A 27,089-nucleotide genomic window follows, 5' to 3' on the forward strand; every position below is an offset into this window, starting at 1 on the left:
CTCCATACTCCAAAACAATAGGGACCACACCGTCCCTGACCTGTAGGATGCTTAACAAAATAACCCCGACCCAATGCAATAAAAAGAAAGGAAAAAGTTGTCAACTTGAGATGGAGGATGAATAGAAAGAGTGAGAGATGGATGGTACAAGGAAATGGCGTGGCGGGGCGGAAGGAGAAACTAAAGTGGTAGGCATGTATGTATGGCAAGGAATCTTTCTAAACATCTCGAGTGACGAATGAATATGTGGCCAAGAATTTGAAAAAAAAAAGAAAAAGAAAATATGTATGCACTGTATCGGTCGTGCCACAAGAGGTGGCTTTCTTTATACTGAAAGAGCCATGCCGCTGTCGATTGATCGACCGCTGGGGCGCTCGGCCATGTCTTTTGTCTCAGTCGCCAGCTTGGTGTCTGCCTTCCTCGGGTCAATGCCGACGATGCTCTCCATCGGAGACAGCACAAGATCGGTCTGCTTTGAAGAGTTTGAGAGATCCGAGCTCACGATAGTCTCCAGTTTGGGCCTCTGGCTGGCGTGTCCGTCTTGCGCGTCATCTACAGCCTCGACAGGGGCCATTGATGGTTTCGCCAGTTGACGCCGGCTGGTCCGCGGGGCTTCAATCTCGGAGGACTCATCATCCGACGACGAGTCGTGCGAGAAGCTCAACTGGCTTTGCTTAGAACGCGATGAAGAGACTGTGGTCCGACGGGGCCTTCCACCTGCTCTCGGGCCTGATCCAGATGAGGGAGTTCTTCCTGCTGGGAACTGCTCTCCGTTGCGGAGCTTGGCACCGACCAGCCGTTCGCCCACAACCCTTCCGAGACCTGACTCGGAAAGGTTGTTTGCTGAGGATCCGGGGAAGTGGCTTCTCCGGCTGACTGTGCTGGCCAAGCTGGCGCTACGGCTGACGGGTACCTTGGCCTCCATAATCTTGACAGCAGGAGGAGGCTGGCGAAGCCAGCTCATTTCGTCCTTGTGAGCCGGGCTGGAGCTGACGACCGGAGGGTGGTAGTCGTTGACGGGCGGGTTACGGTAGTTGGAAAATGTTGTGGTCGTTGGTGTTGAGGGCGAGTAAAAGTTCCGGCGATCCTCGTTGGTGATCTCGCGCAGCTCGCCGATGCTGTTGCGGTCCTTGCCACCACCGCTGCCTGCTAGGAGCAACGTAGAATCTAATAATCGACCTGCCGATGAACCCGCCTTGGCAATGGCGTCCATGATCTTCTGAGCAGGTCGCGAGGTATCGGTCGCGTGGTTTGTGGGGATGTCATACCCCCAAAGCTCCTCGTCTTCGCGTTGATACCGTTTCAAATTCCAGTTTTCGGATACCGTTCGGCTCAAGCTCGTGTCGCCATCAGGGACAAAGGTAGAACTGCTACCAGGATTGGGCGGGGAGTGTTCTGATGTGGATGGAGCTGAGGCCGGCATCGTTGCTGATTTTGCGAGTTTAGCCGGCGGTACCGTACTTATTGACGGCGATATGGCTATTGTGCTATCACTCCTTGTGGTGTCTTTGCCTGAAGAAGCAGACGTAAGCCTCCGTTGGCTCGAAGTATTTCTGCCGCTCCCACTCTTCTTCGGTAATGAGGGTCCCATGGCAATCTCCTCGTCCCAATGTGGACTTGTGTTGAATGGACTGGGATGACGGTATAGGCCCGGGTTCTCGGCCTCCAGTCTATCCTTCTCCTGCCTTTCCCGTCGTGCACGCGCCTTTGCTTTGCTCCTAGCTCGCGCCCCGGTGCAAGGTGTGCATGCTATGACATAGAAGACGGCCGACTGGATAGCCACGCCCAAAGACATGGTGATGGTGTTATCTCCACTGGAGAGTCACAGAAAGCTGACTCTGAGCAAAGAACCTTGTCCCAGTTGACCAGAGAATATATCTCTCCCCTGAACCTCCTGGCTCGGATTTCTGTCACGGCTAGTTGACAGTGTACGTTTTGTGGTATATGCGCCGATTGGTAACGAGATCGAATTGGAATAACCGGATCTGACTGCGCAAAGCAGTCTGTCGTCGGGTTCGGCCAAATCAAGCTCGTACGGTGTCGAGATCATGAGTCCAAGACCGGATGTGGGTGGCAACTATATATATATATCAGTCGGTACCAAAAGAGGTACCTATGTGAAGACGAACGCAGTGACTTTTTGGGTTTGCTTTTTCGGCCTCTACTTGGGAACTCTGCAAGAAAAACACCGGTCGAGTGAAATCAGAGAATCATTCAATTGGAATCCCGGGAGGGTGGAGCTGTGTATATATCGGTTATGGCTCGGTTGGGCCCGTTTTTGCGAGATGCAAGCAGTTGGCAAACGAGGTGTTGGCAAGCACGCAACAACGAAATAAAAAACGTGCGTTAGTTTGGGCGCAAGGAGGTTGAGTGAGAACTGGTTATCGGCCGCAGGTTATTAGCCTTTTGGGTTTTCTTGGTGGTGCGGGACGTAAACGCGCGGTCCGGTCGTCCGTTTCGTTGGGTTAGTGCAATTGGCAGTGTGGTCGGAATGCCAAGCGCACAGAGATTCAATGAAAGCTGGCTTCCCAAGAGAGACCGGAAGAATCTGGCGTCTGTTCGTGTGAGATGAGAAGGTCCAAACGCCAAGTGGAATGTATGCAGGTGGCTTCGCTAGGGAGTCTTGGGCTGTTGAAGAGTAAATTGAAACGGGCAAGACCAGGCACCTCTTTTAAGATGATGGAGTGATCCAGTTCTTTAAAGTGTGACTAGTCCGATTTCTAGTATGGGGAAGAGTGTTTGACCAGGTTAGATGGCAATAAAAGCCCTAAATAGTAGGGACTTTGTTGTCAAAAATAATTGACTTTTGGGACTCGGGTTGGAAGGTCGGGCGAGTCCCTTCTTCCTTCGTAAAAGGGGGAAAGGGACTGAATGGGAATCAATTGAATGGGACCGAAGCACCCCTTTGAGTAGCAGCTCAGAGGCAATCAGTCAGTCCAGTGGGTACAAATCGGGGGTCTTCAGGTTCTGGGGTACTTACGACGTTCAGAAAGTGTCGCATGGGTCTGAAGTGGGGAGGGAACCGTTTGAGGCGTACCAGACATATTTGAGGTTGCGATTTCCCACACACTGGGATACAAACCAGGTCCGGGGGGCCACTTCCTTTCGGTCGCCTTGTAATCCGGGCGGGAAGCAAAAAAAAAAAAAAAAACCACTCACGATGCCGCGGAAGTACAACGATACTTTGTCATTGTATGCGTTGGCTGTTACCAAAGTCGGTACATGCGCAACCACACAAGGTTTCTAGAATTACGCCTCACTAGGCGCAGGCACCAGAGAAAAAAAAAATCATGCGCATCAGCACATCATCGGGTGCACATTTACACAGCATTCCTTTCTTTGCGAATTTGGAGGTGGCACGACAGGGACACGCGCTAGCGCCAAGGCCCCCGACTAGGCTCCTCGGCCAAGATTGGAAAGGATTTGATAGGTGATTGATTGGCTTGTTAATGCACATAGACTAGTTCCTACTCTTAGATGGCATGTTAATGCAATGCCGTTTGCTGAAGAAACAAAACGAAGATGTACTGTACGTACTAAAAGTCAGATCTTCAAGGGCCCGCTAGCATCAACTCTGATCAGCAGGGGAAAAGAAATCATAATAGAGAAGCAATAAAAAAAGAGACGACAAAACAAGGTTCGGTGTGAACTACTTGGAAACACTTCACTTGCCATGGTACACTTCAAGGAGCCCGCGGATCACTGATCTGTCTTGTACATCACGTTCGAATGTCCAAATTAGGGTACAGATGAAGCACTTCGTTGTTCTATGCCTTGGCTGGCACTGGGCCGCTTTTTTTGTGTCTCTCTCATTCTCTGAGGTGTAGGTTCCCTTGTCTGCCACCTGGACAAACCAACCAGCCCCTACCTGGTCAGCAGTTGAAGAACAGCCACGCGGCGCATCTTGTCTAGCTGCTCAAATCTTAAACTGGGGGGCGCCGCTTTGACGGGTAGAGAAAAGAGTTTCTTGTTCACTGGACTATTGTCCTCAGCCTCGGAATTATTCTTCGATGTTCGGTACTACCGGTAAAAGTCGCCATTGAAATCACACGAAATTTCCACAAAACCGACGAGAGGCTGGATTATCTCGGTCGGAAGCTGGATAAGCCAAGGGTCTAGGGTACAAGGGGACCGGTTTTTTCCCCCCTCCTTATCTACAACTGGGACTCTTATTGTACTGTACTGCACTTTGGTACTTCGACGTCAACATGCAGTAATCGGCGAGATTTGAGCTAATTGATCAACAAATGTCCTCGTAAGCGTCTGCTTTGCCCAAAATTCTAAAATGCGCGAATAGTGACGAAAGTGCTGATGATTGGACATATGATTTTCTATGCTAGAATTAGTTCATGCCAACATTTTACACCGAGTGGCAGTGAGGCGGGACTGTAATCCGTACAAAGTACAGTCAGTGCCTACAGCTGTCAGCTTGGATTTTTTGTCTTGGTCTCTGCTGATAGAAGGCAACCTGCGCCACACAACACACCAACCAAAATCCCCCTCAGCAGCCTTTTGCCTTATCCGACTTTTTGTATACTTACCCCTCTCAGCTCACATGCATCCGGTCTTTCCAGAGGAAGCTACAAGAGCTCCAATCCCAACCAACCCCCCGTCATCCATACTTTCTTTCCATTCGCCATCCCGCGTTGCCGTGTTGTCCCGCCTAGCTCGCCGCCCCCCCCAAAAAAAAAAAAAAAAAAAAATAATAATAAAATTAATAATAATAATCCTATCCAGCTTCCACCCTATTGGTAGTCCGTGTGCCGCCCCCGGACTTTTTAACCGGGCATTGCTTTGGGGGATGGGTTGCGTTGCTTTGCGTTGTAACCCAGTTCAAGCCAGTTCTGTACGGGAATGTGACGGGTCTCTTTTTTTTTCTCTCGTTATAGGGCAAAAAAAAAAAAAAAAAAAAAAAAACGCAAGGCCCCAGGCACCCGAGCAGGTGGGAACATGGCAGCACGCCGTCGATCCGGATAGCCGGGGAACTTGGTACAGCGCGATCCTGTTTTCTCAGGTGATCGACTAAACAAACGTATTTGGTAAGTACCTGACCTACCTTAGGTATCTTCCATCGGAAACCTAAATTATGTCGTTGACTACTATGTGCGACATACTCCAAAGTAACTTGAATTCATTCGTCCAACTTTACAGCCAGCGTGGTCCGGGCTTGAAAAATAACAAAGGTGAGTAATAAAGAGTACGAGTACGTGTCGCATCAAAAAGAAAACCCGACCCGCTTGAATGCAAACAATGCCAAAAAAAAAAAAAAAAAAAAAAAAAAAAAAAAAAAAAAAAAAAAAAAAAAACTTAATTACCGTATCTGCTATATTCGCCGAAAAGATACATCAACTCTCTGTGCCATGGATCTGTGGGTGCCTCTTTTGTCCTTTCCAATAAAAAATGCACCTAGCACGTGGCTTGGCGGAAGCACGCAAAGCTCCGTAGGTAGCAAGCAACCTAGGTTATCAGTGTGAAGGGGAGCGAGTTGTTTCTTTCCATCTCCTTTTTTTTATTCTTCGCACTACTCTCCGAACACAGTAAAACCCATCTTTGTTTATCTTGCAGGACAAAAGAAGTCTTGGCAGCATATTTTGCTCTGCGGATCGATATGCTTTCGTCTTGCTTTTTCTTTTTCTTTTTCTTTTTCCCCTTCGTCTCTCTTCTTGGTTTTGTTTGCTTTGTCTGAGCCAGCCCTCCCCCCGGGCCCAAACCCAGCATGTGTTGGCGCTCACGGGATCCCGCGGCTTCTCTCTTTCATATTTCTTTTTTAGGCGGGCCATGCTATGTCATCCTCTCCCCAAGGACGCATGGTGAAGCATTAGCAACACGTTTACACAGCCACAAGACCTTGATTTTAAAAACAACAGAGCCGGCATGCGCCCTGTCTCTTGTGTCTATAAAAAAAAATTGGGTGTTTTTTTTTTTTTTTTTTTTTTTTTTTTTTTTGCTCCTGTGCATCTTTCTTGAAAGCGCACATGTCATTCCCGGGCCGACACCCGCCATTGTTCGTCATTTGCAGCCTTGCGTTCCGGGGAACGCTTCCTAGACGGAAAGAACGCGTGGTGCTATGCGATCCATCTATTCGCTAACAAATCGCTTTGATCGTTGAATGACTGACTGGTCTTGGAGGAAAACAACGCAAGCCAAGGTCTAGTGCACGGTCATATGGGGAGTGAGACGTTTGGTCCATGTGCTATGCCATCTTCCCGTGTACGCACCAACGCAATCCATACGACAGATATAGTGTCAAGCCTGCCACCTTGGCCCTGCCTCCCCGAATTCCGTGCTGAACTAGTCGTTTGACATATGCCTAATCGGTTGGTTGGGGATCGTGCGAGGTCAAAAGTCTGGAATGTGCACAGGGCCATCTAAGTCAATGTCGGTCAGTCCAAGGTGCGGTATGTGTCCTCATCACTACAGCTTAGCTAATCACCGTGCTCTGATGGCTGGGACGTCGAGAGCCAAGCGTCCGTATTCTTTCGTGTTTTCACTTCTCTTTTTTGGATTGTAGTTTGATTCCTCGGGGAGTAAGGATATCTGTAAAGACTGAGAGATTGGAAAACGCAGTCCAAGGGTAGCAGACATATAAAAGGACGTACAGGGACTAGCGAAACTGACGAGAAATGAACAGAAATACTTAAAAAGAGAAACATAGTCGAGTAACGCCGCCCAAGCCACGGCAGCAAATTCCAGTTATATGCTTGACCCCCAATAAGTTTTTTTTTTGTTCTTTTTATGCTTCCTTTCCCGCCCAACGCACATGTGAAAAGGAAAAATCTTTTGGTGATGGGCAGCGGCAATTTACAATTACATACAAACAACACCGCCCTGAATCCCAACTTTTGCGCCGAATTCCAAAGAAAACAGGTAGGTTTTGTGGCACATAGCCCTGTGTGGGCTTGAAGGTGGAGAGAGTTATGAGGACGTCAGAGACCAATGTCGAAGAGTAGAGAACCCGGATGTGCATCAAAGGTAGTAGGGTCTGGGACGAGTATGCAGGCTCCGCGGCGGTTACTCGACTGGGTCAAGACGCACTCGGCAGCATGCTATTATGGAGAAAACACCTTTCCTCTAAACGTCCCATTCTTCCTCCTCGAGGTCGGCGGCTCCATCGGCGTTGAGGGCTGCGAAGGATGAGGTTTGCGAGAAGGTCTTGACTGGCCTCTGGTTTTCTACCTGAGGCTTTTTTGCTGGCTGAACAGGAGTTGGCGCCGGGGCAGCGACAGGAGCGGGCTTCGTCTCGGAAACAGCTCCCTCGTCCATACTATCCACGGTCTCCTTGTTCTTCTTGCTCTTGCGAGAAGCCTTGGTGGGCACAGTACTCCAAGACTCCTCGTCCTCAATCATCTTGATCTGCTCCTCCTCGGAAGGAAGCGAGGAAACCCACTTGTCACCCTTGGCGTCCTTTTTAGCAGCGCCCTCCTGCTTCTGTTGAGTCTTGGGTTGTGTCGCGGTGGGCTCGCTTGTGTCGAGAGGCTGAACGGGGAGAACGCCGTTGTTGGAGCCGTTGACGTCCTTGCCGCCGGTCCAAACGTTGCCCTTGGCCTGCGCAGCCATGAAGCCGGAACCATCCTTGGCAGCGCGGCCCTCGGCCTCGCGGGCGGTTCGGCGTTGAGCCTCGAGAAGGATCTTGCGCTCGGCCTCAGCCTCCTCACGCATAGCCTTGGCTGCCTCTACCTTTTTCCGGTTCTGGCGCTGCTTCTTCGTCTCGACGGGCTGCGGTGCCTTGGCCTTCTGAGGCTTCTTCTTCTCCTCCGTGTCGGTCAGGCGGAGCACCGAAGGGCCAGAGGTGGGCTTCTCCAGCATGTCGGAGACGTCACCGGCGCTGGCGGTCGGAGCGACGACGGGGGAGGCGGCCGAGGACTGGTCATCGTCGGCGTCGATGCCGGCGGTGGATGAGGGTGGCGAGGCAACCTTGGGCTCCTCGACGGGCTTGGCGACCTGACGCTTGGCCTCGTCGGCGCGGGACTGCTTGACCGACTTCTGCCTCACATCGTCCTTGGACTTGGCGGTAAACTTGGTGCCCTCCTTGACGCTGGAAAGCTGACGGGCAAACTCGCGGTTGCTCGCCGCGTCGTCATCAGAGCTGTAGGTGTTGGACTTCTTCTTGGAGGACTTGGGCTGCTCCTTCTCGACGGGCGCGGCCACGATCTCCTTTTCCTTGGGCTTCTCGGCTTGGCTATCGGCCACACGTTGACGCTTCACCTTGCTATGTTCCTTTTCATCCTTCTTGGTGTCTCGTCTCGACTGAGTGGCATTGCGGTGCTCCTCTCGCGATCTCTGGCCGGCGGTCTTTTGGAGAAGCCTCTTCTGTTTTGCGTCCCACTCCCTCCAGCCAATGAAGCCTGCGATGGCGAGTACGATGGTCCAGCCGACCAATGTTGAGTTGGCAGCACCCATGATGTTGATGTGATGGTGGGGGGTTAGATCAGCTGGAGCTATGGCCTGGGACTTTCGGAGGTGGTGAGGAAGAACTGAGGTCGAGGCGAGGGAGAAGTGATGAGGGCGAGATCGGCAGCTAGGATGACACCCAATGCTGTAAACTTTGTTGTTGACACAAGATTTTTTTTTTTTTTTTTTGGCCTGGGGCACGTGTCGTGCTTCCACGAATTCTCGATCGCGTCTGACCTTGTGCAGCGAAGTACCGAGAGCTTGGGAAAAAGGTACGGTTCTCGGCTAAGGGAGAATATGGAGCAGCAAGACGCAACGCAATGGAGATTCTGTTGAATTGGAAAGAGCAAGCAAAACAAGGGATTTGCGGAAACTTGATCCTTTTCTCTCCGGAACAGGGCAAAAGTTGTTGACAAGGGAGTCCAATTAAACTAGAAACGTTCAGGACAGATGGTGAGGCTTTGGCCACTGATGTATTGGAAATAAACAGGTGGCTTTACGACGAAGCCATTTCTCCTTGGGCCAGAGGCTTGGCTATCTCCACTGCAAAATGGTCTGGCGTTGGGGCTGGATCGTCCAGTGAGCGTGCAGAAATAGGTCGGATTTTATGGGGCGGTTCTGCGGCCGCGTTTGCGGCTCCACCATCCGGCACCCGCCTTGTCAAAGAGCTCTCACAGCTCTGCTCAGGGTTCTGACCACAGCCGGCAATTGGATGAACGATGCAGCTTGAGCTTGACATGTGCTGCATACGTATGCGTTGTTTCGCACTGGGAATATATTGTTCTTTGAATTTATTTCATGGTCTACTTTGCTTGAAATCGGGACGGATCTCTATCTAGAATAATTCACATATTAAAAAGCCAAAGGTTCATTTCAAGCGAAATTTAGCAAGGTTGTAAGACAATGCTCTACCCTAGGCCTAGGTACCTACCTAAGGTACCTACCTAAGGTACCTACCTACCTCAAGTGCGTAATGAGAACGAACCTCAGCTAAGGGTACTACTACCATGAGGATATAATGACGAATCTGATAGGCTCCTGAAAACACGGGCAGGATTTTCCGCCGAAGAGCGTAAACCAGACTTAGGGTTGAAATTCTGGTAGCAGAGTAATATTTACTACATATCTTCGTCATCACAAAGCATGCTACTTACCTAGATAAACTTTGTAAGGATTGCTGACATGGAACAGCTTAGTATTTAACATGCCTGGCAAGGCCGGAATCCGGATAGGTAGGTAGCTCTGTCCATCAAACCCATCTATCACGTGATAGATAAACCTCCCTCCAATCGCCCACACAAGATAATTACATCGTTCCCAATTCGTCTGTGTCCAAAACCACAAAAAATTGACATCACGACACAGCACCTCGACTTCCCTCCCGATACTGACAAAACACCAAAACGATCCGGGCAGGTCTCGAACCTGCAGCCTCCTGATTACACGATTCCCTATCTCCGGGTGACCTCGATGGTCACCGAACTGATGGCGGGTCGTAGTCAGACGCGCTACCATTACGCCACCGGACCTGTGCTTGTTGATGAATGTTCTCCAGATGGGGAGAATTATGATGTGGAGGTTGTGGGGGGTTTTTTTTTTTTTACGAAGTCGGAGAAAGGTTGCAAGCGAGGCCGAGTAATGTGACCCCGAGACCGCGGTGGAGCTCCGCTTTTTTTAGTCTAATCCGGCTGGGATATCCCAGATTGCAGGCCGGTGACGGCATACCAGGTACTCATGATCGCCCACGTCACATCAGAAGCAGAGCATCAAGGGTGAGCCTTGTGTGACGGGCGTGGCTATGTTCGAGTAGAAATGTTAGGGATTCTCGCGGGGCCAGTTAGGTCTTGCTAGCTATGGAAGTCATTGTTCCATAGGTTGAATTTTCGGGTATGCCTAGAAAGATCAAAAGTAGCAGAAATAACGAGCCGGTTGACCTAGTTCAAAGATAAATAAAGTTGAATTGCATGATAAGCTTTGGTGAAACAGAATCGAATTCAAAAAAAAAATGCACAAAACGTTTTGCCCTGCCCTCTTCCGAGATGATTGCGAATTAAAACACCAGCATTAAAAGCAACTCCTTTTCTCCCGAACATTCAGCTCATGCCAACAAGCGGCACCCTGACAATCACATCATTGATAAAACCCAGAAACAAAATAAAATAAAAAAAACAAGCCCAGTGGGTGCAAACTAGTGGGCAACGAATGAAAATGAACAAAACACTGTCAACAAATCCCAAGCAAGACGCTCACTCAAGCGTGCTTACAGGAAAAGGCCAGCGAGAACAACATTGATGGCAAAACCGGCAACGAGGGACTGGAAAGCAAAGAGGCGGCCCGAACTGGCGGTGACCGGGATATCACCACCAGCTGGCTGGCCAGGGATGTTATCGGCACCAGGTTGCTGAGGCTGGGGCTGAGCCTGGTGCTCGGGAGAATGAGGAGCTGCATTGTCCTCCTCCTTGGGCTGGTAGATGATACCGCCGTCGCAGGTGTTGCATGGCTTCTCAACGACAAAGTCGTAGTCACTGGTGCCAGGGTTGCAGCGGCCGTTGTTGTCAGAGCAGTGCTCAGGCTTGTAGACCTTTATGCCTGCGCAGTCGTCGGCGTTGGCGCAGCGCTTAGGAGCCCAGGTCACCGTCTCGCCGGCCCTGCAGATGTCACAGCTCTTGATGTAGACAAGCTGACCAAGGCAGTCTACACCAGCAAAAGGAACAAGGATGATGTTGATGTCGATGTCGATGTTGTTAATGTTGTTGTTGTTGTTGTTGTTGTTGATGATGGTAACACCACCGGCGGTCTGCGATGGCAGAGGAGCGCTAAGTGTTCCGGTGCCGACGACGGTCGGAGCGACGGAGCTGGATCCTTCCACAATGTCGCGCCTGTAGAGCGATAGAAGGATGCCAGCAGTGACCTGTCGTACCCTGAGCTTCTCGGTGGTGTCCAAATCTCCACCGCAGTTCTGGAACGGGTTGCCCGGACACGTCAGGTCGCAGGCGGCTTCGCCAACGACGCTGATATCGCTCTCATCAAGCTCATCACCACAGTAGCATTGGCTGTAAAGGCAATCATGTTAGTAGTTGCATAAACTGTCATTTGGGGCTCTTACGGGCTCATCGCTTACTTCTTATAGGCACCGCTGTACAAACGGTCCTTGCAGACGGTGACACACACGTTGAGATCCATGTCATCCGACTCCTGTTCGAGTGTGAAACCCCTGTAGTTCTCAGCGGATGCCGCACACCCGACGAAGCTGAAAGAAGCACCATCCTCTGACTGAAGCTCCTGGGGAAGAGGACCATCGGTGCTAGAAGGTGAGCTGGGCGAGGTTGTGGTCTGGGTACCAGCAGAGTTCGTACCGGTTTGTGTGGCATCAATGGCGGATGTGATGCTGCTGTCCTCAGTGAGTGTAGCAATATCAGTAGCGGTGCCAGACTCTGTTATGGTGGCATCTTCAGTGGCAGTGACACCAGCAGACTCGGTAGCTGTGACATCTCCGGTGACAGTAGCATCAGCAGACTCAGTGGCAGTAACGTCCTCAGTGGCTGTGACATCGGCCGACTCGGTAGCAGTGGTGTCTGCGGACTCAGTGGCAGTAGCATCCTCAGTAACAGTGACAGAAGCGGACTCAGTGGCAGTAACGTCCTCGGTGGCCGTAGCATCGGTGGATTCGGTAGCGGTAACATCCTGAGTGGCAGTGGCAGTAACATCCTCAGTGGCAGTGGCATCAGCAGACTCGGTGGCAGTGGCAGTGACGTCCTCAGTGGCAGTGGCAGTAAAGTCTTCAGTGGCCGTAGCATCGGTGGATTCGGTAGCGGAAACATCCTCAGTGGCAGTGGCATCAGCAGACTCGGTGGCAGTCTCCGTGACTGTAACATCATCGGACTCGGTAGCAGTGGCGTCTGCGGACTCAGTGGCGGTGACATCCTCAGTAACAGTGGCGGAAGCTGACTCGGTGATGGTAACATCCTCGGTGGCGGTGGGATCGGCGGATTCAGTAGCGGTAACTTCCTCTGTAGCGGTTGCCTCAGCAGACTCGGTGACAGTCTCGGTGGCGGTGACATCCTCAGTTGCGGTGACATCCCCAGTGGTGGAAGGAGACTCGGTCATGGTAGCGACCTCGGTGACACTTGCGGTGGTGGTAACCACCTGTTCAGTCTCGTAGCACTCGTCATTCTCTTCGTCAAGGCCAAAGACACACTCGCACTGGTCGGTGCAGAGATCGCTGTCACTGTCACACTCTTCGCCGGTTTCGCGCTGGTTGTTTCCACAAATGGGCGCGATCTCTGGCGCGGCAGCGCAAGGAACCTGGACAGTCGGGTTCTCAGCGGGCCCGTACACGCACTCGCAGTTATTGTTGCAAAGCTCATCGCCGGCATTGTCACACTGTTCACCAGGGTCAACAACGCCGTCTCCGCAGGTGGGTGTAGTCTCGGGTGCGGTAGCGCAGGGAACCAGGTCAGTCGGGTTTTCGGCGGGTCCGTACACGCACTGGCACTCATCGTTGCAGAGATCGCTGTCGCTGTCACATTGCTCGCCGGTTTCGCGCTGGTTGTTTCCACAGATGGGCGCAGTCTCAGGTGCGGTAGCGCAGGGAACCAGGTCAGTCGGGGTCTCGGCAGGTCCGTACACGCACTGGCACTCGCTGCAGAGATCGCTGTCATTATCACACTGTTCGCCGGAGTCAACAACGCCGTTGCCGCAAGAGGGCGTCGCGGGCGCGGCGGCGCAGGGAAAATCTTCAGTTGCGTCCTCTGCGGGTCCGTACACGCACTGGCAATCATCGTTGCAAAGATCGCTGTCACTGTCACACTGCTCGCCAGAGTCAACAACGCCGTTGCCGCAAGAGGGTGCGGCGGGCGCGGCGGCGCAGGGAACATCTTCGGTGGCGTCCTCAGCGATTCCGTACAAGCACAAACATCCGCTGCAAAGCTCATCCGCATCATTGTCACACTGCTCTCCAGGGTCAACAAAACCGTTTCCACAGGTAGGCACCACGGGCTCAGCTGCACACGGACCAGCAGTCGTGTCCGTGGCAAGTCCATACAAACATTGGCATTCGTTATTGCAAAGTTCGTCGTCGGCGTCGTCGCAATCCTCACCGGGGTCGACAGCGCCGTTTCCGCAGATAGGCACCACGGGCTCAGCGGCACACGGGCCGGCGGTTGTATCCGTGGCAAGTCCGTACAAACATTGACATTGGTCATTGCAAAGTTCGTCGTCGGCGTCATCGCAATCCTCACCAGGGTCGACGGCGCCGTTTCCACAGGTAGGCACCACGGGCTCAGCGGCACACGGGCCGTTAGTGGTGTCAGTTGCTAATCCGTATAAACATTGGCATTCGTCATTGCAAAGCTCATTATCAGTATCGTCGCACTGCTCGCCAGGGTCAACAGCGCCGTTTCCGCAGGTATGTGTCGCGGGCTCAGGAGCGCAAGGCCCGTCAGTGGTGTCCGTTGCTAATCCGTACAAACATTGGCAATCATCATTGCAAAGCTCGTCGTCGACGTCGTCGCACTGCTCGCCGGCGTCGATAGCGTTGTTTCCACAAAGTGCAGGCTCAGGGGCACACGGGCCGGCAGTCGTATCCGTGGCTAATCCATACAAACATTGGCACTCGGTGTTGCAAAGCTCGTCATTTGCATCGTCGCACTGCTCACCAGCGTCGATAGCGTTGTTTCCACAAAGTGCAGGCTCAGGGGCACACGGGCCGGCAGTCGTATCCGTGGCTAATCCATACAAACATTGGCACTCGGCGTTGCAAAGCTCGTCATTTGCATCGTCGCACTGCTCACCGGCGTCGATAGCGTTGTTTCCACAGAGTGCAGGCTCAGGGGCACACGGTCCGGCAGTCGTATCAGTAGCAAGTCCGTACAAACATTGGCATTCGGCACTGCAAAGTTCGTCGTCTGTATCGTCGCACTGCTCGTCGCCAGTGATATCGCCGTCGCCGCATGAAGAAGTCAGACAGTTGCCGCTAGAGTCGGTCCCGTATTTGCACTCGCATTGGTTGTTGCAGAGAGAACCAGGCCCGCCGTTGAGACGGACTCCGTCATCACACTCCTCTGTCCCATCAGGCGATCCATTACCACATTCCTCAATGCACTTCCAATCGCCCTCGGAGTCGACGTATCCTCCATATGTGCAAAGACAATCTGAGGTGCAGGTGGAGCCGGCAGCGCCGTTGAGTGTAGTGCCTAGGTCGCACTCCTCTCCAAACTCGAGCTGAGCCGTTTCGTCGCCGCAGCTGGGCCCAGCGATACATGCATCGTTCTCATCCTTGCCCCATCTGCAGAGACAGGCCTCTTGGTTGCAGGTCGGATCAGGGGTAAGCGAGTCACATTCCTCAGTTCCATCGGTGCTACCGTCGCCACATGCATCCGTGATTATTTCGAATGCCTCAGCGCGGGCAAGGATGACGGGAGGACCTATCTTGTCAACTCCCGACTGGTCAGGCCAAGTGTATGCTTCCAACCCTTGGATATCCGAGGCGATGTAAAGGGGCTCAAATTGTTGATCTCGCGCGGCAAATACGGAACGAGCCGCTCGGTTCCATGATGAGAGAATTGCGTTGTCGAGATTGGAGAGTTCAGGGTGCCTCCCCACCAGGGTGACGACGTTCTGGTTATCCTCTGTCACTACTTCGATATCTGTGCCGGTCTCCGACGGAGGGTTTTCACCCAAGATTCTCAACTTGAAAACGCCGAATTGACTAAGGAAGTCGAGCGTCTCGCCGCTAGTCTGCAGCTCAGGTGTGGTGTTCTCGTCGGGGGTCATGGGGACCTCAATGTACAATCCAGTGCTCGTGCCCTTGGCGATGAAGTTGATGGCCTACATGATTTCCAGGATTAGCATATAAACACCACTGATACCAGTTGTATGTATCACTCACGTTCTGGAGTACAATGCGGGCGTTGAGCCTAGCGGTGTTCTTCTCAGTCGCTTCGGGGTCGTTGACGTCGGTAACCTCCGCTTGGGCGGCGGTATCGCTGATAGGGGCGCCCGAAAGCATGATGTTGCTTTCATCTTGAAAAGCAGTACCCCATACAGCTTTGTTCGTATCGAGGAACGAGTAGTCGGAAATTGTGCCAGTTCCTAGCTTGCTAATGAAAATAGCCTTAAAGAACTGGAAGTCTTCCTCCGTCAGGTCCGCCCACTCATCCGTGGTAACGTTGGAGACGGTGTATCCCAGTGACCGAGCCATACGGTAGTGGGGAGATTCCGACAACAGCTTGTCCTGGGCGGACCAGGTGGGGTCGAAGAAGTCGACCCGGTTGCCGGGGTAGATCATGAGTATCTGCCCATCCAGGGGCTCGTCGCCAGGGGCGGCCACGACTGGCATCATGAGACTGCCAGCCACGGCGCAAAGCGCCGCCGCCGAGAGTCCGCGCATCTTGGGGATCAAACTCTTATCAAAGCTGAGAATTGGGCGATCACAAGCTATGAAAGCCTGACGATGTTGAAAAGATGGTGTCTTAAAGAGCGACTAGAAGGGGGGATTGGTAAAAGAGTGACAAGGGGCTTAAACGAAAGACTGAATGAGTGGATGATGAACAGGATCGGATGTGGACAAACATGCGCTGAGCTTGGTGCTCTTATACAAAAAAAAAAAAAACGAGAGCCTTGTTGTGCTGGATCATTGGGGCGAAGATCCAAAGGTGAACAGTCTGAATCCTAGAGTACCCCTTGCAAATTCCCGGGCTTCGCCTCAGCCATCTGCCGAAATGAATAGAAACCCAGTGCTAGACATCTCCTTGGATTCTCCAGCATATGCGGCTCGTGTTGTTAGATCGGGTCTTGAATGTTGAAGACTTGAAAACGTCTTCAGATTCCATGGGTTAGTTTATCGGTATGCGGGTGTAAGACATCCACAGCCTCTCCTCATTCCGTACATACTCCCCAACGAGGCCCGGACAAAAATATCCCCCTGATATTATTCCGTCTCGAACACTCGAGATCACATCGATCTTTCATGGCCAGGCGCACTCAGCACTTGCTGAGTTGGCTTGAAGAGTCCTTTCGTCTTTTCTGGCTTTAGACTGGATCCATTCAAGGTCTTGTTGTTCACTGCCTGTCCATCTTTCTGGGGTTCCAATTGGAAGAGAAACGGCAGCCGTTGAGAATGCTCCGGCCAGCAAAGTAGCCAAGCAAACACCCGAACTATCGAGTCTTTCGAGCCACTTTGCCCCATTTCTTGCTTGCGGGGCTGAATACTTTGCTGGAATTCCAGCCCTTGTCGTTAACCAACACATCAACATGTGCATAATTCCTCCTGCTGTGGTCGCCCGCGCAGGTGTCCTCCCTTGACTAGACCAACGCATAGAAAGACTGAGAAGGCTGTCACGTGAGCCCTCTTGGCCAGTCCATGGCATTCCCGAGCAACGATGCGTTGGTCTTGGCAAGGGTGTCCATCATTCCGGCTGAAATTGCCCAAATTTCTCGCAAAATTCTTTTAACTGCCGTCAGCCGTTTGATCTATGATTGCGTAGAAGACTAGAAACACAATCACGATTTGGTGATCTTATATCCCATTAATGTTGGCAGCGTGAGCCTGCGCTGATTTCAGGCCTGGGTGGAATTAGGTACCAGGACTCCGAGACGCCAGTGGTCCAAGAACATTTTGCCATGATGTTGGGTTTTATCACGTGATCATCAGAAGCATGGGTCCGGTTTTGCCCGGGTGGGGTCCGCGGGGTGCTGTTGTGCTATTGTAAACATGGAAAATGGGAACAAGCAGAACTAAGACTATAGGCAATTTGGAAAAGTCGATGAACTCGTGGACTTCGATTAATGTTGGATGTTGGCCCTGGGCAATCTTCCACGTGGCAAACTACCAAGATCAATAATGTGTACTTTTTTCTAAATGCGATCGATTAATGATACCGCAACTTCTATGCATGCAGGTGGGTGCACAGGTACAGCAGGTAACCAACCAGCAGAATGATCAATTGGCGCGACCGAACAATACCACCTGCGCTAAAACATGGTAAATAGTAAGGGAAATTTATAGTGAATTTCATGGTCGCGACCGGGCTCAACATAATGATTGATAAAATACGTAAACTGAATAATACAATCCTCATGTACATTTATTCTTATCAATTCGCGAGCACAGTGTTGTGACCTGGATAATGCTAAGACTTGTCGCCTTGATTTACCCCGCTCTATAATTCACGGGTCGCCTATCGGCCTGTCGGCAGGGTGTAGGCAAGCTCCGTAGCGGGGTGACTTGCGCCGACTTTGTCATATTCGTAATATCAAACAGTGGTTCTACAGCTTTTCACTGTCAGCAGACGTTCGACATATAAAAATAAAAAACGAAAAAAAACATTCTCGTAGGTAAGATATCTTTGGCATCTTACTTCAGCAATTCCATTCTCGAGATACCCTGAAAGACTTTACAACAAGCTTGAGAAAGTTTGCGCAAAGTTTTACTCAAGTCGAACAAAATGGCACCCAAACATAAAATCATTATTGATACCGACCCAGGTAAACAATCAGAAAGCAACCCTGTGCTATCCCTGTTCACATCCAGACCAGCACTGACATACATCACAGGAGTCGATGATGTATTGGCCATCTTGCTGGCCCTGAGCGCCTCTCCTGAAGACTTGGAGGTGGCCATGATCTCGGTCACATATGGCAATGTGCCGCTTCAGGGGTAAACTGCCTGCCCCTCAGAATCCCAATCATCCCTGTCATAAGGGGGAGTGAAGCTGCCATCAGCAGTATCAATCTGGGCAGTGAAGGAACAATGTCATGCTGATATTTGATAAAATGCACCACGCAATAGCTGTCTGCGCAATGTAGTCGCTCTCTTCCACGTCCTGGAGAAAGAGAAGGCATGGCGCAAGTCGGCCGGTAAAGAGACAGGCTTTGACTCGCTGTCATTATTCAAGCCCATAGTGGCGATCGGAGCCGAGCATCCGCTAGAGGAGGAAGAGCTTGCAGCTGACCACTTCCGTATGTCTATGGTTGACCCTCTGATGTCTTAATTTCTTGATTCTAACCAAAGATCGCACAATATCTAGACGGCGCCGACGGGTTGCACGGAGTTCACGAGGCTGTAAGTTTCCATATCATTTACCGGTCACTTCTCCATACAATACGAATATACAACCAAACCCCCCCTAGCACCCGGACCTGACCCCCACAGACACATGGCGCACCCTCTTCGAGGACGCCCCTGGTGGGCCCCCCTCGGAGATCCCCAGCTTTTCGACATACTTCACCCCGTCCAAGACGGTAGCGCACAAGGAGATACTCCGAATCCTCAAGGAATCCCCAGACCAGACGGTAACGATCCTCACCATCGGACCCATGACCAACGTGGCGCTCGCAGCAGCCGAGGATCCCGAGACCCTCCTCCGGGCCCGCGAGGTCTGCGTCATGGGCGGCGCCGTCGACGTCCCCGGCAACATTACGCCGGTGGCCGAGTTCAACACCTTCGCCGACGCCGTGGCCACCGCTCGCGTCTTCGCCCTGACGGCGCGGGAGCCCGCCTCCACCATGCCGCCCACCAGCGCCTCGTCCAGCCTCAAGCCGTACCCGGCCGGTCTGTCTCGGCAGCTCAAACTGTCCCTCTTCCCGCTCGACATCACCACGGACCACCTCCTCAACAAGGGCTTCTTCACGGAGCGGATCGCGCCGCTCGTCGCGTCCGGCAGCCCGCTCGCCCGGTGGCTGGAGCACGTGCTGTCGCGGACCTTTGACAAGATCGACAGCATGCTGGGCGACGGCAGCGAGCCGGGCCTGTCGCTGCATGACCCGCTGACTGTCTGGTACATGATGACGCGCGACAACCCGGCCTGGCGGGCTTCGGCCGGCGAGGACATCCGCGTCGAGACCACCGGCCAGTGGACGCGCGGCATGCACATCCTGGACCGCCGCGTGCGCAGCAAGCCGGGCGTCGAGCAGGAGCCAGGCCAGGCCGAGAAGACCGAGGTGGTCGATGGCGTGCAGCTCGACGAGGTCCCCGGCGACACCATGGGTTGGTTGAGCAGGAGGAGGGGCAACAGCGTCAACAGGATCGTGGGCTCGCCCGGATTCGACGTCTTTGCAGAGTATCTGATGAAGCAGCTGTTCTGGTAACGGGAAGTGATATAGGCCACGGAAGCATATTTCTTTTTTCCCGACTGATGTTTTTTTTTTTTTTTTTTTCGCGGAATGGGGGTATCAATTTTTTTGAAAACACAATGTAGAAAGAAATATGTGACCAAACAAAGATGGAAGAGAACCCCCGACGAAGTAGTCCTCCCAACCAGGCCAGTCCATTCATGATCCGCGCAGCCTTTTTGACTGCGACTAGACTCCCAAGTCGTTGCGGCTGCCCACTTATCGACATAAAAATCCGGTTTCTGTTTTTTTTTTTTCTTTTTTCTTCTCGTCTCGTTTTGTTTTACCGCCTTTGAGCTAGCCCCTTTTTCACATTCGCGAAACAACGCAAACCCCCCCTGGGGCGTTTCTTTCACGCATTATATGTATCCCCAATGGGCTCTCCCCTGACCTTTGTCCAATCGATGGACCCCTCCAGCTCCTCGTCCACCAGTCCAACCACCAGTATCGTCGATCCGCGGATGATCTCGGTGCCTACCGACGGCCGGTCGACAGAGTCTTCATCGCCATCTGCCGGTGCAATGTGGCGCTCTGTAACGTTGTAGAGGATCTGTTGGGGGGGTGTGGGAGGCGGTCGAGGGAAGGTTTCCTGCATGTCAGAACAAAGGTGCGTACGCAGAAAGAGGCTCGTGATGTCTATAAAACCAGGGTAGTGGGGGGGGGGGGGGGGGTGTGAGGATGGAACAGGGAAGACGTACAATGTTGGCCTGGTTATCCGAGTTGATGAGCGTGCCTATCAACATGCGGCCGTCCGTCGTCATTATCACGACGCGCTCTGCAACGTTGGACAAAACAGGTCAGCAAGCTTAGTTATTTTTGTAGGTATCATCACCCCCAACAAACACCAAATGGCGCAAAAGACAAATGCACGTACTGTCGACGTAGGAGTTGAGAAGGTGGACCATGTTTGCAAAACCCCCCCTTTTTTTCTTGTTTTCTGTTACCGGCCCAGATCGACGAGACCTGCCTTGGGAAGCTACGCGCCCTGCATGCACAACCGAAACAAACTGCCAGTCCGAGATTGAGAGAGGGCACCGGTCGCCCGATCAAACTCTTCACTGGTGTGGAGGGGCGAGTAATGAGGCGAAGCAGAGGCAGAGGGTGGTGTGTACAAAAAGCCTCCCAGTTGGAAGAGTATGAATTGTCCGTAAACGTGGGGGGAGCTTACAAGCTCAAAAGGTACCGCTTAAGCTAAATTGTCGTTGCTGCTTTACCGTTACGCCATGTCGGACGACTGCAAGGTGGGGAATTCGAGCAACGTCTGGGGTGTGTGATTGGTGGGTGTTATCTTATCACCAATACCGTTGCTTTGCTCTGTTTCCCGATCACGGCCCCATCGATAAATGGTTTTCCGTTCGCTCCGTGCCCGGGACTCGGACGAGGGGATCGGAAACCAGAGATAAATCCCGACCGAGCTTATCAAATTCTAAGTTTTTCCCCCAAAAAAAGAAATTCCCCCAACAAGGCACACTTGAAAAATCTTCATCCCAAAGTGTTTGCTTAGCTCAGACCAATGACGTAAATGCAAGGTTTATCCCATTTCTAAGTTCATCTCTGATATTGGCCTATAATAATACTCGACTAACAGCGGGAGCGGGAGTCACCGTTTCACAAACGGAAAGTTTGGATGAAACCTCAGCTAACTCTCAAATCACAAATGCATCATAAAATTGTTGAATAGTCTTATTCACTAGTGATTGTTATAGTCCATCAGTCATATTACTGGTAATAACAACGGTTTCCACGCTGTCTAAGCTTTGCCACATTGGTAGGTCTCGAAGACAACTCCACTGCCCAAAATTCTCGGCAACGTCCATTGTCCGGTTCCCCAGGTGCGCGTGACAAAGTAAAAGGGTTCATAGAATCAAGAAAAAAAATGGTTCCATTCGGGTATATCCTCCGCTTCACAAATAATCAATCATTAGACAGCAAAATGAAAGAAATGAGACGCCCATATGCCATGGGGTCTCGTGTCAACAAAAGGTCGCTTCATAAGCAACAAGAAAGGAAACGTTAAAGAGCCTGGCGTCGATGCTACAGGCATGTTGTCATTCTTGAGAGATCGTTATGCTTAACAAAGGAAACTGAATTGTGAGGAGAAAGCAAAAAAAAAAAAAAAAAAAAACAAGAAAAAAAATAGGGCTGACCAAAAATCGGAGATCGATTGCTCCATAACCCACAGAAGTTAATGTAATAAATAAAAGCCCTTTGTATTTTCAAATTGGCTGCTTAGAAGAAATCATCGTACAAGCTGGGCCTCAACCGATGGCCCGACCAATGTCCTCACGCAACAGCAGAGGCCTGGGCGAGTTCAAAAAATCGTCACTGAACGAAACCCTCGGCGGCGTTTCAGAGTTTGAATAGACTCGGTTGTGCCCTCGTGCGTGGCCGTGGTGACCAGTGGATGACTTGGAGTGCCGAAGCTTATGTTGTAATGACTGTGTCTGCTGCAATGCCCCGCCGCGCGGCAGGTCACTCGAAGCACGGGCCCAGCGAGGAGACAGATCCTGCTCCGAGTAAGTGTGCCCACCACCATATGGGCTAGGCTGGTCATGACTGTAGCGTTCCCCAAAGCTTCTTAGGCTGCTCCTAGAGCTCCGCGACCTGTTGTGCATGCTCCTGGAGCTTGAAGATAAGGGTGCCGGAAGTTTTGAAATGCGTGACGGCTGCCTCCTTGCCTGGGGCAAGTATGGCTCGTCCCCAGGAACCGACTCGTCTGTCAGACCCTCCCGAGCATTTGGTGCCCGGGCTTGTATCGGGGTCTGTGGGTAGTCCCGGTCAATGCTCACCCGGCCGCCGCTGCCATATGCCCCGTATTTCGATATCCTGAGGGGAGAGTGGAATGATCGAGGTGAGAATTCCTCCGATTGCCTCCCTGCTCCAGAGGCAAACTGCTGAGACTGCTGAGCGGGCGTGCTCTGATAGACGATCACGGCGCTGGGTACTTTTTTCAGTGAACTGGTCGATTCTGAACCCCTGGTGTGCCCATTAGCGCCATTGCCATTTGCCCCTGAGCCTTCCAGTCCAGTCTCTTTCTCGAAAGAACCACCGCTCTTCTCCTCATCGCTGATCTCTCTGCTGATTTTCCATGACTCTATTTCCTCATCGTCGATAGGTGTTATTCCCCGATGGAAGAAGGGAGGCCGCCTCTGTTTGTACCGACGATACAGCAAAAATCCAGCAATAATAAAGAGAACCCCAGCGGCGGATACAACAGACGCAACAGTGATAGTGACTGCGCGCTGGTTGGTGGCGGCAGCTGCGGCTACCGGCGAGGAAGTGGATGATGGAGAGGAATTAGTCTCTGAAGGAGCCAGGTCGGGCGCTCCAACGGCCGTCGACTGAGCCGACGTAGGAACAATCATAGGCGGCTTTGTCGAGACCAGTGATGGAACAAGTGGTAGATTGCCCGTAGGACTTGGGGCGCGGGTTGTGTTCGGTTGACTCGGCGAGGGTAGGCTTGTCGTCGGCGCTGCCGTCCTCGATACCCTGATCGACGTGGTTAACTCGACGCTCGGTCTCAAGGATGGCTCTGGTGAAGGAGTAGGCCTGTTCTCTGTGCTCGTCGATGACGATGAGCTATTCTCTGGGCTAGGTGGTGGAGAGTTTCCCCCTGGCTGCTGAGGCTTTCCGGGTTGTCGTAGTCCACCTGATGGTGGCCCTCCTCCTCCTGGCGGCCTTGGAAATCCGGGTCTCTCTCCGGATCCTCTTCCACGTCCGTCTCCGGGTCCTCTTCCAGGTCCTTGTAACCCTGGTGGTTCTCCCGGTGGCCCTGCTCCTGGTCCAGGTCCAGGTCCCGGTCCAGGTCCTGTTTATTGATCATGTTAGCAGCCTAGTTCTGTCTAATGGAGTTGGAAATGCACCGATGTTTTGAAAAGAGATTTCCCAGATTGGGCAACCGAGGGTTAGCAGCGCCCCGCCAGACCTTTAGCAAAAGGTTCCGCATAGCACCACCAGTAGTTTGGGTTCGCTGAGGGGGCTTGATAATAACATTCAGAAAGGTCCGGACCTTGACGGACGGACAACAACTTTGAGCCTTTCGCCATCCTTGCTGAATCTGGCTCAAAGTAGTTGTCCAGAAAGGGAACAAAACGCGATCCCAACAGAGCCATTATAACACTCTCAAAATCCCATTTCCAGGTTGTTGCTGACTCAGTACGAAGACGAATATGCAGAAGGAAAGATTGTGAAGTCCCGGATACGAATGAGGAATCAACGGCGCCGGAGTGAATAATAACACATATCGGTCAAGTAGCACAGACCAAGATCGAGCGCCGGTTGCCAGAATGTGTCATGATGGAAGATGAAGATGTGTGCAACTGGGATATCTACTGTAGGAACAGAATAACAAAAGAAAGGACTCGTAGTAAATAGGAGTTACCGACAAGTATAAAAGATCGGGCTGCAGAGCCCAAGATTATGCTGACTGTGAACCGAAGCGTTCGCGTTTCGGCGGGATGAGACTCGAGATATCAGACGAAATATCGGACGGAGTGCCCAAAGTCCTTGCGCTCAAGGTATCCGAATCTACAACCAGACCCAAGGACCAAGCTCGTCGCAAAGGGCAGATCGTCCAAAGATGGTCCAAAGGGAAACAAGCCTCGCGGTCGTATAAATTTTTCAGGCGCTGGTTGACCAAGACTGAGGAGAGGGTCCAAAGTCTATAGAGCAGATCGGGAGCGTGGGTTACGTGCTTCGTTAGATGCGCAGCGTATTGTAACCGAGCAAGGCGAGGAACCGTTTGTTGTACTAGCTGGATGGGCTAGCCTCACTGCCTTATTCTTCTTATTCTTCTTCTTCGTCTTCTTCTGCTGCTGCTCCTACTTCTGCCACCCACGTTGAATGTCATCCGTCTGCAATAGCGGTGGCATACACGGATGGGAATCGGCAGAGCGGGTGCTGCGGGATGAAGCACGGTGGAGATGAGATGAGAAGAGGCAGGTAAGAGTTGGGGTAGGTAGCAACAATAAAGTAAAGCCCGGACTCGAGCCCCTCGCTTGTAGAAGTAAAGAAAAGCAGGTAGTGTGAGAGGGCGGGTGGGCGTGCAGGTACCTGCATGTGGTTTGGGCGTGTGCGCGCCACTACACTCTTAAAATATCGTTCTCTCTACCAAAAGGCAGGGAAGAGGGGGGGAAACGACGACAAAGAGTCGATAATGAAGAAAAGAGGGAATAAAAAAAAATAATAAAAAAAGCCTGCTCGAACCGGTAGATTGCAACCCGTGCGGTGTATGCGTGGTAAGTAGGTAGTATTGAGATCCACATGCAGCACATCCATTCCCTTCCAACTCCGCACTCAACGTTCAGGCGTGCGCCCAAAGAAGTGACCACACACCTCCTCTGCGCGGTACCTTGGGTACGAACTAAAATGGTATGTCAAGTTGTGAGTGAGTGTTTGTATACTACTGTAGGTAGGTAATTAGCGAGCAGCAATGGCTGATGACAAGAGAGGGGCCGAGGGACGGCATGAAACGTGGAGCTTTGAATGACAAGGGAGGGGTGTGTGGTTTTTGTGTGATTGACAACCAAACACTTCCAGACCTAGTCCTGGCAGCTCTTTGGAAAAATCGTGAACAACGATAAGAAAGTCAGCCCGTCTTGCCCGGGGAAGCCTAACGAGAATTAACAATCTAGACGGCCACTAAAAAGAGCCCGCCTTTGTTGCGAATAAATCCAAGATCGGAACTTCATCGACGAACCATTGAACCGGTGGGAGGAGTTTGAAGCAGGTACAAAGCTGCTAAAACGTGAAAAGACAAAGTACCTCGGGGCAAGTGACTCGCCGATTGTGGTTTCCGACCCGGACAAACGAGCGAACCCATGGCGTCGCTTACTCTAGGTACATGCACAGACTAGTGCCCTTGCAGGAGATGACTTGATCGGGCTACCACTACCAGTAGTATACTGGTAACGAGTCTTTTTTTCCTTCCTTCCTTGTCTTTATTCCTTCACATCCTAATTTTGGAACCAGTCCAGTCCCGGAAGTACACTTCAATAGTAATTCCCACCGTTCAACGGCAACGGTTTCGGGCTAGGGACGCAACCGGCGGGCGGCGGGCGGCATTCTTGCCGTTTGCGAAATAGTTGCCCGGCTTAGGTATCTTCGAGACTTGCCAAGTTCTCTTTTTCAAAATGACAGTTACCACTGTATGATACAGTATGCTATTGAGAGTTGGAACAACCAGACAGTAAACTGGCGGATGGGGGGTGGGTGCGTCGCAATAAGCCCCCGGTTTGCACTCTTTGATTTGCCAGTGGACTACAAGTCAAAAGCTAGCGTTGAATAAAAACCCGCATTGGCCGCATGGGGAATAACAGTAATACCAATCTAGATTTTGATGGCTGTTGGGGGTATGTGGAAATAAAGTGCGGAGCGTGTGTCGAGGATGATGGAACTTGGAAATGGGTTTCAACGGGAGGAGAAGTTGCTGCTTCGTCGGTGGTGGTTGGTCCACGATCGCGATGAATTTCCGGTTCAATTAAGTCCAAGGTCAGGGGTATCGATGACAAAAAGCAAATGTGGATCCTTCGGGACCGACCTTGAGCCAATATGGTGCCAAAGACGACAAGGTAAGCTTGAGGTAAGGTAATAAAGGTTAAGGTACCTTGGGTACGTACCTTACCTATAGTACATCTTTTAAACCTACGAAAGACGTGGGAGTGGGGAACATGCTGGCAGACCCAGCAGGGATAGGCAGGGGCCTTGCTTGGCCTGGTCTACCGAAGAGCAGCTCTCTTGGCCAGAATCCACCGCCAAGGTCTTGTCTTGTGGTCGAGCAAGGATCTTTCCACAATTCAATGGACACAACCACGAGAGCTGCCATACTCTAAACCCCCCTCACACCCCCTCTCTATGCTGGGAGCGGCTACAGGAGGACTAACGGCCAGGGGTGCGGGTACCTGACTAAGGTACTAAGGGATACTGTCAAGACAGCTGAAGCTTGCCAGGCCAGGCACTGATGGATTTTCGATCCAATGCACGAAGTGCTGGCACCACTGGTGACAGTCAATCGTCCCAAAACCAAAATCCAAACCAACATGCCTGGTGATATGTCCAGCCAGTAAAAAAAAGTATTTTCAGCACATCTTACGGGCGAGAAAACATTGGGCATCAATCACACAGCATCGGCAGCTAGACATCACTTTCTACTGTATACAACAATCAAAACTGACATTGATCGTTGGCTCTACTAATAGTTGCCGTTTTCGAACTGCTCAGATCTTGTTGCCGCAATGTTGCAACTAATGCATATTGGTGCACGCATGCAGCGAAAAAAAAGCGCACACTGCCGCACCTCGCCACACACACAACAAATCGTTGCAACGAATGGCATTACGAACCTATAGGCTGTGAGACGCATCCATGTGGAAGCTGCAGACTGTTTTGGGCAGCTGATTTATGTAGGGATTCAACTTGTCTTACGCTTATTTGAGATCATATTTTTAAGGGTTTGCATCTGGTTGCGGTGTTGGGTAAAAGAGCCTCCCTTCTACTTGGGCAGCATGATGCAAACAGTTCAGCCCGGCCGGTTTCCGAGGCATTGGAAACAGAAGAAACGTTCAATTGATCGGCCATGTCACCAGGTG

General features: G+C 51.8%; 6 protein-coding genes across 6 annotated transcripts; 2 read left to right on the plus strand and 4 right to left on the minus strand.

Moving 5' to 3' along the window:
* Positions 1 to 325: 325 nt before the first annotated feature.
* On the minus strand, positions 326 to 1,795 carry PgNI_04830 (uncharacterized protein; the record flags this gene model as incomplete). Its single annotated transcript, XM_031124872.1, has 1 exon — positions 326 to 1,795. The coding sequence occupies one exon, from the start codon at positions 1,793 to 1,795 to the stop codon at positions 326 to 328; it is 1,470 nt and encodes a 489-aa protein (XP_030983902.1).
* Positions 1,796 to 7,071: 5,276 nt separating this feature from the next.
* Positions 7,072 to 8,400, minus strand: PgNI_04831 (uncharacterized protein; the record flags this gene model as incomplete). The annotated part of the gene is made up of 1 exon (XM_031124873.1): positions 7,072 to 8,400. The coding sequence occupies one exon, from the start codon at positions 8,398 to 8,400 to the stop codon at positions 7,072 to 7,074; it is 1,329 nt and encodes a 442-aa protein (XP_030984646.1).
* A 3,712-nt stretch (positions 8,401 to 12,112) lies between these two features.
* PgNI_04833 (uncharacterized protein) lies at positions 12,113 to 12,946 on the plus strand (the record flags this gene model as incomplete). Its single annotated transcript, XM_031124874.1, has 2 exons — positions 12,113 to 12,597; positions 12,809 to 12,946. A coding segment is annotated over one exon (441 nt), but the record flags the coding sequence as incomplete, so codon positions are not given.
* Positions 12,947 to 17,588: 4,642 nt separating this feature from the next.
* On the plus strand, positions 17,589 to 19,594 carry PgNI_04834 (uncharacterized protein). The gene is made up of 5 exons (XM_031124875.1): positions 17,589 to 17,877; positions 17,947 to 18,049; positions 18,182 to 18,351; positions 18,420 to 18,454; positions 18,523 to 19,594. The coding sequence occupies exons 1-5, from the start codon at positions 17,838 to 17,840 to the stop codon at positions 19,477 to 19,479; spliced, it is 1,305 nt and encodes a 434-aa protein (XP_030984649.1). The 5' UTR covers positions 17,589 to 17,837; the 3' UTR covers positions 19,480 to 19,594.
* PgNI_04835 (uncharacterized protein) lies at positions 19,487 to 20,645 on the minus strand. Its single transcript, XM_031124876.1, has 3 exons — positions 20,378 to 20,645; positions 20,202 to 20,278; positions 19,487 to 20,053 (listed from the first exon to the last, which is right to left on the minus strand). Exons 1-3 carry the CDS (start codon positions 20,406 to 20,408, stop codon positions 19,856 to 19,858), a joined length of 306 nt encoding a protein of 101 aa, XP_030983907.1. The 5' UTR covers positions 20,409 to 20,645; the 3' UTR covers positions 19,487 to 19,855.
* Positions 20,646 to 21,601: 956 nt separating this feature from the next.
* On the minus strand, positions 21,602 to 23,615 carry PgNI_04836 (uncharacterized protein; the record flags this gene model as incomplete). Its single annotated transcript, XM_031124877.1, has 2 exons — positions 21,602 to 23,311; positions 23,429 to 23,615. 2 exons carry the CDS (start codon positions 23,613 to 23,615, stop codon positions 21,762 to 21,764), a joined length of 1,737 nt encoding a protein of 578 aa, XP_030984647.1. The 3' UTR covers positions 21,602 to 21,761.
* Between the last annotated feature and the right edge of the window lie 3,474 nt (positions 23,616 to 27,089).

The sequence above is a fragment of the Pyricularia grisea genome (genome assembly GCF_004355905.1).
Source record: "Pyricularia grisea strain NI907 chromosome Unknown Pyricularia_grisea_NI907_Scaffold_2, whole genome shotgun sequence".
Classification (NCBI taxonomy): domain Eukaryota; kingdom Fungi; phylum Ascomycota; class Sordariomycetes; order Magnaporthales; family Pyriculariaceae; genus Pyricularia; species Pyricularia grisea.

Bases quoted from the DNA above. Each gene is read 5' to 3' on its own strand.
- PgNI_04834 (XM_031124875.1), top strand. From the start codon at position 17,838: ATGGCACCCAAACATAAAATCATTATTGATACCGACCCAG. The intron at 17,878-17,946 runs GTAAACAATCAG...CATACATCACAG, and splicing joins CATTATTGATACCGACCCAG to GAGTCGATGATGTATTGGCC. The intron at 18,352-18,419 runs GTATGTCTATGG...CACAATATCTAG, and splicing joins GCTTGCAGCTGACCACTTCC to ACGGCGCCGACGGGTTGCAC.
- PgNI_04835 (XM_031124876.1), bottom strand. From the start codon at position 20,408: ATGGTCCACCTTCTCAACTCCTACGTCGACA. The intron at 20,279-20,377 runs GTACGTGCATTT...CCAACGTTGCAG, and splicing joins TCTCAACTCCTACGTCGACA to AGCGCGTCGTGATAATGACG. The intron at 20,054-20,201 runs GTACGTCTTCCC...CCCCCCCAACAG, and splicing joins CGGATAACCAGGCCAACATT to ATCCTCTACAACGTTACAGA.